General features: G+C 48.8%; 1 protein-coding gene across 1 annotated transcript; it reads right to left on the bottom strand.

Annotated features, from left to right (window-relative positions):
- Positions 1-1,836: 1,836 nt before the first annotated feature.
- LOC134482811 (spermatogenesis-associated protein 31A3-like) lies at positions 1,837-10,761 on the bottom strand. Its single transcript, XM_063276998.1, has 2 exons — positions 7,713-10,761; positions 1,837-7,473 (listed from the first exon to the last, which is right to left on the bottom strand). The coding sequence occupies exon 2, from the start codon at positions 7,353-7,355 to the stop codon at positions 3,489-3,491; it is 3,867 nt and encodes a 1,288-aa protein (XP_063133068.1). The 5' UTR covers positions 7,356-7,473; positions 7,713-10,761; the 3' UTR covers positions 1,837-3,488.
- Positions 10,762-13,433: the final 2,672 nt, after the last annotated feature.

The following is a 13,433-nucleotide window of genomic DNA, read 5'->3' as shown; positions in this document are numbered from 1 at the left end:
CTGCACTTCTTTGCTTCATCCATCTTGTCTAATTGGATGGCTGTATATGTATGGGCCACCTGTGGGGCAGGCTCTGAATGGGTGTTCCTTCTGTGTCTGTTTTAATCTTTGCCTCTCTATTCCCTGCCAAGGGTATTCTTGTTCCCCTTTAAAAGAAGGAGTGAAGCATACATATTTTGATCATCCGTCTTGAGTTTCATTTGTTCTAGGCATCTAGGGTAATTCAGGCATTTTTATCTCAGGTTAGTTGAGTTCTAATGGATAAGTTGGGCGCCATTTTGTTGCAGTTTGTTGCAGTTTCCTCTCCAACCCGAATCGGCCAGTACAAAGAAAACGCAACTCAATTAATATGAAAACAATCTAGCATCTAGATTGGGCAGATCCACCCTACACTGTCCTATTCCTAGCTCCCAAATCCCTCATCCCTTGCACCTTTTATTTGCCAGGTCTCCAGCTTCTCCTTCTCCCATGACAACTCTCTCCTTGCTCTTTCCTTTCTCCTCCCCTGACTCCTCCCCTCCTGACTCCTCCCCTCCTGACTCCACCCCTCCTGACTCCTCCCCTCTCCTGACTCCTCCCCTCTCGCTCCCGACTCCACCCTCTCCCCAAATCTCCAGCTCTTGCCTTTATTTTACAAATTCAGAGAGAACTCCAAGGCAAACCACAACAGTTAAAGTCCATCATTCTGTAACTAAGTCATTAGTGATGTTTCATGTAGATCAACCCAGTCAGCATTTTACCTTCTGTCCTTGCACCTATAGCAAATTGTTTGTTCCCTTTTGTGACCTTTGGCTCATTGTTTCACAGCCTCTCGGAACGGGCTCTGAGCTGTAGGTGCCTGCTCCTTACCTCAGCAGCAATTACCTCAGGATACTTGAACACTGACTGGCGGAGCTCACATTGCAGATTCAATTGTCCGAGAAGACTAAATAGCAGTCGTATTGCAAAAGCGCTTAATAATTGCTAATTAAGAATTTTAGGAATTCTTAGTCATCAAGAATTAAGACATCATCTATCAGCGTGTCTGTCTATACAGCGTGTCTGTCTACACAGCATCACTACAAGGCAGTACATCTCTATTTCTGCAGAAATCTGCTCAAAAGCGTGGCTAATACTGAGTGGATGTTATATCTATCTATTTAACCATAGCAGGAAAAGCATAGCAGGAATCTTTCCTAAAATGTAATCTTCTTGGCCTTGCCTAGAGAAGCAAGTCCATCATTAACTTCATAGTCCACGACAGAACCATCTCAGGAAGATCACCTGCTAGCTGTTAACTTCTCCTTGATGGCTCCTGACAAACCACCATCCTCCTGGTGCCTAATTTGTGACTTGCAAAGGCACTGGGCTCCTGGTGCCTCTCTAGCCCCATCCACGCGGCCTACACAAAGGTCAGATTAGAGCAAAGGAAAAGGCGTGGTGAAGTGGCCCTGACTCGGGGCCTTGTAGGGTTGGCTTCTCAGCCCCTCTAAATCCTTAAGACTTCCTGTTTATTTCCATAATTACAGGATTATTAACACAAGAGTGATGGAAGTGGAGATGAAGTGACTTCAAATGGCACTGTCCCCTCCCTCTGGACCTGTGTGTCTTCCAGAAGCAGATGCACACGTTTCCTCTTGTGTAACAGTGTAGTTATAACCTGAGAGAAAATGTGTACGAAGAAGTAATGCCTACCTTGGAAAACAGAGTTGTGGATTCTGGGATATTTCCCAGTGTAGATTGTGTCAGAGCCCGTGTAGTGATCTCTTTGGGAGTGTTATCAGTGAACATTACTGTGGAGGTCTCTGTGAGGTTCTCCAGGTCCACATTATGGTCCATTATGGTTGACGGGGATAAGCTGGGCAGAATGTGTTCTGCTGGTTGTGTGGTCTCTTAACACCACTGTCTCTAGCACTTGTACCCTCATGTATTGCTTGTAACCCCAATCAAGAACCTTGCAGGCAGGCATACAAAGGCTCATAGTCAAGAGCACAGATTCTGGGATTTGGGCAAGTGGCAAAAGTACACTGGTTTATTAGAGGAACTGGGCAAACCCTTATAATCACGTCCCAGCGTTTCATTGGATCTCGGGCAGCTGGATATGACACTGTTTCCTCAGTGGATCGCTCCATCATCTGATCCAGCATCATCAGCCTGTACCTGTGATGGCAGATTCTAGGTTGGCTAAGGGAGGAAGTATCAGAGGCACATATGCCAGCATTGCAACTGGGCCTGCTTGGATAAGTTCCTCCTCCACTCAAGAACCCTGGGACCCACTCTGAGAATTTGCTTTACCCAAATGTGACTCCTGAGCTCCTGAGGTACCATATAGTGCCTTCCTCAGGGCCCTGGCTTCACTGTGGCCTCTGAGACATGCTGAGGCTGCTGCCAGTGATACACTGCTGGCTCAGAAGTGGACTGTTGGTCCCATATCCACACATAGGAGCTGCTTGGTCTCACCCAAGGACCTCGGGAACATGTGTTGGCACTGGGCCCGCGGCTGAGTCCTGTACATTGTGTGGCACCACTGGGAACAGGGTTTTCTATCAGGAAATAAACGCTTCCGTGGGAGCTGTGCCCTGGTTGCTCTCTTCAGGGACCAGAGCAGGGCTCACTGGAGATTGGCTATTCTCCTATTCAGTTACCCCCATGTGTTTACAAAGACTGAGGTAAGGAAACCTGGGCAAGTAGCTGAGGGGGTCCTAACAGAGACACTTCTTTGCCTGCGCAGAGGTCCAGAGAGCACCTGTGCTTTGGCAAAGTCCCTTCTGCTGTGTGGGCAAGTCGTGTGAGAAGGCCTCTTCTGCTGGTCTCCTGGAAAGACAAAGGCTGGGGGCCTAGCATGGCGAGCTGTGAGGTCACAGTGCATCCCCAGCACCCTTCTCAGGTGTCCTTTCCTTGGGACTAATGCTGGCAAAGTGTGTGTGTGTGTGTGTGTCCGGAGTCCTCCGGGCTGTGAATGACACAGAGAATATCTAGCTCTGGCTTTTCCCCCATCTCAGTGTCTAGAATTCAGGAAGCCAGAACATGCGGATGATCAGATGTGCTGTTAGACAATCATCTGGGACTGCTTTCTGGGTTGGCATCCGGACACTGGAAAGATAAAGGGCTCCTCCAGCTTGCGGTGGAGCGCCAGCGGACGGGTCCCTGAGAGTCCATAGTCTGTACTGGAAGCACAGGGGCTGAACCTACATGCACGGAACCTTTCAGGTCATCCTCCTGCTGCATGACCCCCTGCCTGGGCCCCGAACATTTTATTTTCTACCTCCCTCCGTAGGCTCAATTAATGCCTGAAGTCATTCAAATGTCACTGAACCGACCCTGTGGAGAGCTGTCTTCTCCAGAAGAAGATGGAGATGTTCCCTGTGGTCAAGCCCTGCAGACACAACCTCCAGAGTAATGATGCACAAGAGGAACTAATGCCTACCTTGGGAAGCAGTCAATTAGCACTCGGACACCATGGTTTTGTTTTTGTTTTTGAAAAAAATAGTTTTTCATGGGGAAATTTCCTATCCCGATAGGTGTAGAAAAGCTTTTGCTTTTCTAGACAGCTCACTTCTGCACAGGCAGTGCCAGGGAGAGTAGACCGGGGTGCCTGGGAAACATGGTGGCTGTAACCTGTGCTGACAGGCTTGAGTTCTGATCACAGACTCTCTGAGCAGCTGGGCCTGGCAGGTGTAGTCCATCCATTTGTCTGTGGAAGGTTGGCTGTGTACCTTGGGAGTGTTTCCTTGTGTTTCGTGTCTTTCTGCAGTGGCAGTCCTGTGGAGGCAGACATGCCTGCCCATAGGAGCCTGGGGTGGGTCTTTGTGCAAACTTTTCTTTGAGGCTGTCCTGGCATGGCCAACCCCCACTTTCTCCTGTAGAATAGGCCTGACGGAGATCGTGAAGTCCTGAGCCTCAGCTACCTGTGGGGGCAGAAACACCCTGCTCATGACTGAGCCTTGACTTAGGGAAGTGACTGATGAGGCCTTGTGTTTGTGCAGGAAGTTCTCCTGCACTTTACTTTTACTTGACATAATGTGTGTCATAAAACTTTTTATCCTGTCCCCAAATGTTTTTTCTGGTAGAGGGGAGGAATTGTTTTCACGAGTATCTGACCAGCAGGCTTGGGCAGGTCTCGTCTTTGAAAGGTGTCTATCTTGCCTGGGGCCCCTAAAGCCCTCTTTGTATTTAGTTAGATCATAGATATGGCTAGTCCATGGTTCTTCAGATTTAATATTCTTGGGCACATTCCCTCCTCTTGAAAAGTAAGGGTACATGTCCCTGGAGGATGTTTTGCTGGTAGTGGACCTAGTCCTGAAGCCTGACTGTGAGGCCTGAGAGGCTAGGAGATCTGCGTCCAGCAGGACCTCTGGGCCACAGTCTTGAAAGATCATGCCAGTGGTACAGTCCTGCAGGAAGACAGCAGTAACAGAATCTTCTGGCTCCTTGGAAATGGCTCTGGAAGGGGACTGTTTTTCATTGACTTTCAGGGATTCTATACCTTTCAGATGTTCTTTACTCTGAGTGGGTGACACTTCCCTGGCTTCTGCATTGAGAGCCCAGTCACAGGACCCCTCCTCCTCCAGCTCCCTTTTATCTCTGCTAGTTGTTGGCCAGGCGTCTACAATGGTCCCCTGAACTGACAGCCCATGGGAGAGGTCTAAATCTGCACCCTCACTCTCCTGTGAGGCATGGTCACTCTTGAGTAGGTTTGGACCTGGCACTGGGTTGTCATTCCGAGGTCCTAGAACTGTGTCGCTGTGCCGGTCTCTGACTACAAGGCTGCGTGTCCTGTACAAGGAAGCCACTCTGCTCTTCTGGACATTTGAAGGGGACTCAGAGGGGCATAATTTGTCACTAGGACGAGTTCCACTTGGAAATTCAAGGTTGAGGGCAGAGGGAGGGGTTTGACTCTGGAAAACTGTTTTTCTTTTCAGATCTCCTTCTGAACCTTTCTGAAAAGGGTCTCCCAGGACAGCAGCAATTTTTGTAACAGAGTCATCCCTAGATTTCAAAGATGTCTGAGAGGGACTTGGGGGTTGTGGAAGTGACAAAGCTACAGCCTTGTTCACCTTGAAGAGTTGTAGGGCCCTGAGGCCTCTGAGGGGCAAGATCCATCTGTGCCTCACCAGGTGTCTTGAAAGATGAGTTTCCAGCACCTGCTGGACGTCAGGATCTAGCAAGGGAAGCCGAGGAGAAGTATCTTTGAAGGTGGACCCATCATTCAACGACTTCTGCTTCTCCGTTTTGATATTTGTTTCTGGTTTTTCAATTTCTGAGTTGTCCAAATGGGTCTCTGAGTTTTCACGACGGACCACCATGTGGTCCCCCGGAATTCCAGGGCAAGTGCCCACAGGCACCTTACTGTCATTGTCATGGCTGTGCTCACTGAAGTGGTTCCTCAGTGTGTCTTGTAGCTGCTGCTCTCCTGGTCCTCCTGGCTGGGGACCTGCTGAGTTGCTTCTTGGCTGTCTCACAGAGTTCTCCAACTCTGTCACAGCGATCGAGTCTAGAACTGTGCCCAGTGATCCCTCTGTGATCCCATCAGTATCTCTCAGAGGTCTTCCTGGACCGTTTGTCAGATCGCAGCATGGGTCCTTCCCTGTCTGGAGTGTCTCTGGACCTTTTGCTGAGACCCTCTGTGCATGCAGGCTGCTTTTTCCTGCCAGTGCTGAGGAAGATGAAGTCCCTCGATTATCTTCTGCATGACCCATCCCTGGGAGTTTGTCCTCAGATTTCATGAGATAAGTAGATAGCTGGATCTTTTGGTCCTCATGTTTCCAGAACCTGGTTTTTAAGTGTTGCTCTAGGTGCTCTTTGAGCTGGGGGTCAGTGAAATCCTTCAGGAGGTGGAGAACAGAGTCTTGTCCCTGGGAAGCTAAACTGGTGGAAATGAGTTGATGAGAGACTTCCTGTGACATTTTCACTACACTAGGTAAATCGCTCCTACTTTCTTGGTTCTTCTTCAAAAGGTGCTGATCTAGGTGTTGAACAGCAACTGGGAAAATAAGTTGGGATTTTGAATCTATCGGGCACGAAGCCCTGGAATCCCTAGTTGGAGGTGGATCGGGTTGTAGGCTTGGGAGGGAGGTTGGCTCAGGGGCCAGGGTTTTGACTCCAGACCCTGGTGGAGAACGGGGGCACGGCACGTTTGTAGTCAAAGGATTGGAAGGGACCAAGTGTTGAAACAAGGGCTTTGGAGAGAAGAGCAGTGGAGCTGCATTCCTCTCAGCTTGTCTTAAGTTGTAAGGAGAGAGTTCATTGAAAAAGATGGCAGGGGAGTCGAGTGGTGAGCCCACCATGCTGACAGTAGCCATAAGGGACTCACTGTGAAGAAAGGGGAGGCCCCAGTAAAGCTGCCTGCAGTCCTTCTGAGACTTGTTCCATAAGACCCTGGGGGAAAAGAGCTGATGGAGACCTGAGAGCTGCTCTGACTTGCAGGTGATGGCCTGCTCGCTGCTCCAGGACTGCAGCATATCACCCACACAGCTCAAGGCGTGGTCAAAGCTCTCCCTTCCTTGCTCTTTCCAGAGCTTCAGTTCTACCCTCTTGCTAATCTGCAGCTCCAGGATCTTCTGCACATCAGGCTTGATGAACGGGGGTTCTCCAGCCTCTAGCTGCCTGTATCCAGGGTCTGTCCACAATGAGGCCTCTTGGAAGCTGAAATGGAGATCCTCTTGCAGGGTCTCATCCTGTGACCACTTAGAATGACACCAGGTCCTGGCAGCCGCCTTGTACCAGGAAGAGCTTGAAGGAGACATGTTTGAGTGCTCAAGGCCTGGGGTGCTTGCCATGGGACAAGGCAAAGCTGTAGGAGATGTGCTTCGTGAGGTCACTAGTTTTGTTTTCCACTCACATCGATGAGGATGAGGAGGAGGAGGAGGAGGAGGAGAAGAAGGAAGAGGAAGAGGAAGAGAGAGAGGAGGAGGAGGTGGAGAAGGAGGAAGAGGAAGAGAAGGAGGAAGAGGAGGAGGAGGAGAAAGAGGAAGAGAGGGAGGAAAGGAAAGAGGAGGAGGAAGAGAGGGAGGAAGGGAAAGAGGAGGAGGAGGAAGAGAGGGAGGAAGGGAAAGAGGAGGAGGAGGAGGAAGAGAGAGCAGAGGAAAAGGAGGAGGAGGAAGAGGAGGAGAAGGAGGAGGAGTCATGCTTTGGTCTGTCTTGGATGGAGAGCAGAACACTGGATCTTGAGGATAGGATGGGGAGGTTGGTCCACATGGTCGTGGTAAAGGATGCATTTTTGGCATTGTCGTCACTGGTGGGGTAGAATCACATGTAAGTGTTTGTGATTCCTTACAAGTAAGGGAATTTAGCAGGGTAGGTGACAAAGTTGAATCTTTGTGCAGCAAGTGTTCCTTGACCAGAGGGAAGGAGGCCACTAGAGGCAAGTTGGCCATAGACTGCTCTGTGGAATGCCTAGGTGGCTGGTGGTCTTCGGCAGCTTCTGGTCTGGATCCTTGAGCCGAGGCATCTCTTCTTAAGAGCTGGCAAAAGCTGATGATGTCAGTAAGCAGCCTGCAGGAGACAGGACATAAGGTTGCAGCTTGGAGCATTCAGCACCAGGAGGTGGACAAGCTGAGCAGGAAAGGCCACCTGCAGCCACAGCTCCACACTCGAATTAAACAGTAGCACTGTGCACGCACCCCACCTTCCCAGAGGGCCCCTGGTCCCATGGTCAGCCCTTGCCCTTTGTCCCGAGTGATCTCCTCACAGGCATGGGCGTGAGGAGCCAGGAAGCACTGGAGACTTCTCACCTCTGCAGGAGCAAAAGCAGGCCCCTGTCATCCTTCCCTCTCTTCCTGCTGTAGCCTCTGTAAGCTAGAAATACAGATGGGGTGATTGTGGGTAAAGGAGGGAACTGAGAGCCTACGGGAGCCTGAATGCAATGTCCCTTCTGTGGAAATGATCAACTAAACAGGAGCTCAAGCTTCCCTGAACAAGGCCACAGGCCCCAAAGCACTAAGTGCTGGGCACATGTGGGATAGGACCTGACCATAGACCGGAGGCTTCCATTTCCACCGAGCTCCATGGACTTCATGATGTCCCTGTGGAGAGGAGGGAGGTCCAGTGTAGTGGAAGAGGAAAGTGTCTTAGAGAAGTGAAGTAACCCATTTGCCTGCAGACGCATGCAGCATGTTTCTGGTCCGACCCACACCACCCTCCTGACCGCAGCCAACCATGGTCGTCCCTGGCTTTATTCTGAGCACAGCACCTCGGCAATGTCTTCACTTCTGATTCCTTCCATGCAGCCACAGCCGCATGGTCTGCAACTCTTTTGGTGTCATCCCTTGGGGACAGGGTAGATGAAGTCACCTGTCCAGGGGAAGGAAGGAGCCTACCTTTCAAGGTCCTGATTTTCTTCCTGGCCTTGTTGTGGTCCCTCTTCACCACCTAATAGACAGAGATAACAGACACCACCTGCGGCCCCATTCACACCCCTGTGATGAGGGGTAAGTCTGTATTCTTTTCCCTTGAAAATCCCAAGTGTGGACGGTCTCCGTGAGACCCACCACGGATGTCATTGGTCAGTGTTCTTTCACCTCAGTAAGCTGAAGCTCAGCTCCGAACTGCCTTGTCATTTCCTGAGGCCAGATGTGACTCAAGTCCTGATCCTATGTCCAGGAGTGCATCACCCTCTTCACATGAGCTCAGCTGACCAAGACAATGTTGTGTGAGCATTAATGTGAGGAGGGGGACAGAGGAACCAGTGTTCAGAACGTTTCTTAGTGGAGCCTATCCATCCCAGGTCCACAGTTCCGTGACCACTGAGACATAGTGCTTCTTTCTGCTCTAGGAGGTCTGAGAGCAGATATCACGCAGCCCTCTCTCCCCGTCCTACCCGTGAGTTCTCATGCGGATGTGGTTCCCGTCTGCTGAGATGCCCTGTCCGCCACCTCCCTATTGGATTTGGAAAGTGTTTCCCTAATAGAGAAGGCTGTGTGGTGTGGATGGAAGGCAGTCTTACCCTTTTGGTGGTGGTGGAGGCGCCCTCTGCAGGTGAGGGTGAGGTGAGTGGGAAGAAATGTATCCACAGGTGGAAGAGGCCCAGTCCACAGGCGAAGGCCAGGATCATGTCCATTGCCCACGTCGTGAAGCTGAGGCTGATCCATTCGGTTGGAGGAAACGGAAGTGAAGGTACTTCCATGGCACCGTCGTGCCCTACAAGTGCCTGGCACTCCGTGAAGGTAGTGCGTGGCCTTGTACTGGATGCCTGAGCGAATGTTTTAATTTGTCATTCCTTCAGGCTGCATCAGGGAGAGAAGGTTCTCTGACTGAATCACACTGTTGCCCTCAGGCAACTGATCTCTGATGGTTCGCTCTGGGTGTTAGCAGCTGCTCCCAGGCCTACATCACAGAGCTCCTGCTTACCTGTCACAAAGGGCCCCTGAGATTGGGGGAGGGGCAATGGGAAGAGGGGACCACCAATCTCCCTATTCTCCATCTCTCTTCCTTGTCCTCCATCTATCAGCCTCCACAAGTCTTCTGTCCTCCACAGCTTTTCATAGCTCTGTTTCCACCTGCATACCCTGTCAAAGACAGTCTTGCCCACTTTCTGTTTCTCTCTATCCACCGAGAGAGGCCTGCTCACCTTCTGTCCCCACCCCCTCATTCCAAGGGAAGGGCTTGTCCACATTCTGTGGGCTTTTGAAACCACAAAAACACCCCCAGTGACACACCTCCTAATCCTTCCCAAACTGTTCCACCAACTGGGAAGTAAACATTCAGACAGATGAGCCTTTGGGAGTTCATTCAAACCCCCACATTCCCCTTTGTCCCTCCATAGGCTTACAGCTCTATCATAAAATGCCCTCATGTTGTGGAAATTATTTAAATCCTGGCCTTTGTTTCTACCCTTCCTTTGGTTTGTGAATTCCCGGGAGAAATAGACAATGTTTATATTTATAATAAGCATTAACATAAGAGCTGGGTAGATGAGGTCTGCCCTCCATGCTGTTTGAATCTACTTTCCTATCGATATTATTACTATTTACTATATTTCATCTGGGCTGCTCTTAACTCCAATTGACCAGCCCTCAGGGCCACATTCACATAGCTCACCTCACTCATGGCGGCTCCTCCCTCTGAGTTCTCCACTCCTCTTCCCTTATGTTCGTTCTTGGAGCCCAGGCCTGTGAAACCTAAACTGTTAGCACCTTTATATCCCCATCAGAAGTAGTGTGGGTGCAGGGTCACTCAGCATCTTAGGTCTTTCCTGCAGATGCCATCTCTTGTGACAGCAAGTATAGGGGGCTCAAATTAGGGTTAGAATACAGGCAGCATTAGGCTAACCCACTGTATACTTAGTCAAACTTAAAAGTCTCCATAGACTTTCACAGTCTGACTATTGTTCAAAGTTCAAAGTCTCTTCTGAGACTCATGACAATCTCTTCACTGCAACCCTTATAAAACCACAGTTACGTGTTTCGACATACAGTGGTGCAGAGTACGTGTTTCCATTCTGAAAGCAAAGAAAGAGGGCACAGTGAGGAAATACGAGATCAAGGTGGGACCGAAGCCAATCTAGCAGATGCCAAACTGCATGTCCATGTGTGACGGCACAAGGCTCTTCAGCTCTCCCACGCCTTCCAGCTTTTTTACTGCAATGCAATTATCCCCCTTGTGTTGATTCCATACCCTGCGTACAGCCCTCCAGGGGCAAGTATTCCTTAACTCTGGCCTTCAACTCTCAGGATCCTCAACACAAACCAGGCATAAGCCTCATAGCTTCCTGCAATGGCTTCTTGGTGCCTCCATGTGGGGTTGTCCCTACACCTTTCTTTAACCTCAGAGGGTGATTCCACAGCCCCGTTACTCATGTATCCTTCATGGTTTTAAAGCAAGAATTACACGGCCAATGAGGCCATGTTCTTCTGCCTGCTTTGGATAGAACCAGGACTGTCCTTGAATCTCACTTGTATAAACTTTGGTTTCCTGATGCTCTTTGAAATCAGGTAATTCGGTCTTTCCCCCTCAATATTTTGTTTGTTCACTGTGCATTCTGATCACAGCCCCCCTTTCTCTTATCTTCCCAGTCATGCCCTCACAAATCCCTCTTTCTCCATTAATCCCTTTCATGCTCCTCAGAGAAGAGGAGGCCCTCCCTGGGTACCATCCCACCTCAGGACATCTAGTTCCAGAAGGACTAGACACATGCTCGCCCACTGAGGTCCAATTAGATGGTCCACCTAGGGGAAAGGGATCCAACTGTAGGCAATAGAATCTGTGACAGCCCCTGTGTCAATTGTTAGTGGACCCACATGAAGACCACACCCCACATCTGTTACAAATGTGTAGGGATCCTAGGTCCAGCTTCTGCATGCTCTCTGGCTGGTGGTCAGTCTTTTTGAGCCCCGGGAACAGAGAATTCTTTAGCTCTTTTCATAAGTTGCAGAATTAGTTTGGGTAAAAGGTCTCATCCTGAGGGCACAACTCCCTTTCATCCATTTCTCTTTATCCTTTTAGGCACCAAGGCTACAACATCAAACTTCCTGTGCTCTTTTCTTCCTCAAAGTATACATTTTATATTTCTTTTTGCCCACTTGCTCTTTTTTCACTGAATACCTGCTAATGATTATCACTGAGAACCACACAACAAAGTCATTATTAAACTCTATGAAAGCTCTAGTCCAAAACCCTTCAATTTAGCCTCAGCTGAGGATAGAAAGCAACCTTTCTCCCGATACTATGACACGAATTGTCTCTAGCCTGGTTTGTAAAATTAACTTTTGTTCACCAGATATAACTGATCTTTCAGAGGCTTACTGCTGGATAAGCTTACTTTTTTACGATCTCTCTGAACTCTGGCTGGCTGATTCAACTCAACTGTTCAGACTCAAACTCTTTTCTGTTGGGGTCTAGTAATTGTCACGGAACTACACGGACACCAATCTCAGTCAGACAGGGATAGTTTATTAAGCATAAGCCCCAGGACTAGTCCATCAGGGTCATTGTCTAATTCAGAAGCTGGACCATGATCCCTTTTATACGCCTCAAATCTACAAACACATGTGTCAAGTTATCCCACCAATCAGGATTTAGGGATAGGGGATTTCCTTAGGAACATTTCTCTTTTGTACATTTATCCTGTTCTCGTTGCCTGGGGAATTCAACAGTGGCTGGGGACTTGCCTTGTCTAGTATTCATGTCCTAAGTTGTCTACCAGGATGGGACTTGTCTAGCATTCGTGTCTTAACTTGCCAACCAAGATTCAATTACCCACATACATGTGTCTTCCTGCCAAGTAGAATGTGAGTTCGCAGGGAGGTCTTGGGAACTTAAACTTTACTTGACCACTACTCAAAATGGAAGTCTCATATCAAATTGTCTCTTATGTTGGTGCAGGTGTTTCTCTTATGTTGATGTCCATCCCAGGGGCAGCTTATACCATGAAAGCTTATACACAGGTGCAGGAAGTGCTGGTGGGTGGTTGGTTCATGTCCAAGCTTATCGTGTGTAACTATACAAAATAGTTCTACTGACTTGTATCATGGTTGTTTCCAAGGGCACTGAACAGAACAGAATATGTAATCGATCTTGCCATTAGAAAATTTCCTAGTAATAACAGAAACACATGAGAAAGTTTTTTGTTTTTATCATGAACGGCTAGCCAGGTAAGTGTTACCTAGGTTTTAACATTTCACTTAGGTCTCAACATTCCATGTGACATCGTCACTTTGTCTTTTCTCAAATTAGATGCTGCTTTCCAACATGACTGCTTCCTTCTACAAACTCACTTTACCTTCATTGTTTGGGATTAAATGTGTGCACTAAGTGTGTGCCTATATTCCATCCAGAAGCATTAAAAGTGTGTCAATCCATCTGGATCCCATAGACCTAGAAGGCCTTTGGATGCGATCCCTTGCCAGAGAGAGCAGTCATGTTGCTGGATTAGACTTCCTGTACACGGGTTGCTAATGTTGTCTTCCTGTGGAGCTGCGCCTTCACAGTCCACACTGTTCTCAGTCCTTCCAAGCCTGTATAGGACTGCCCGTTAAGCCATCTTTACAGCATGCAGTCACTTTCCTACCCCACAATCTTCCACATTCCTCAAAAATCAAACAAACAAAACATCCCAGCAAGGTCACGGTCACATTGACATTTCTGGGTCCACTGGCATAACCATGTGATTGTTCTTGTTTGGGGCATTTCTAGTGTCATTTCTGTAGCTGTGATAAAATACCTAGCAGAATCAATTTAGGAACCATGGAGTTTATTTTGTATTACACTTCTTGATTAAAGACCATCATTGTAAGGAAGTAAAGGCCAGATTTCCAAACAGCTAATTACACCACATTCCTAGTCAAGAACAGAGAGAAATGGCTGCACCCATGCTACCAGCTTGCTCGACCTAGCTCTCCCCTGTCCTTTGGAGATCAGGACAACGTGTGCAGGGAATGGTGCCACCCACAACAGTCTACATCTTCTCACTTGATTAGGAATTCAGACAGTGGTCCCACAGGCCAATTGACCTAGGT

Source organism: Rattus norvegicus, chromosome 17, assembly GCF_036323735.1.
Source record: "Rattus norvegicus strain BN/NHsdMcwi chromosome 17, GRCr8, whole genome shotgun sequence".
NCBI lineage: Eukaryota > Metazoa > Chordata > Mammalia > Rodentia > Muridae > Rattus > Rattus norvegicus.
The sequence above is the reverse complement of the archived record's forward strand: the minus strand, read 5'-3'. Positions and strand labels throughout refer to the sequence as shown.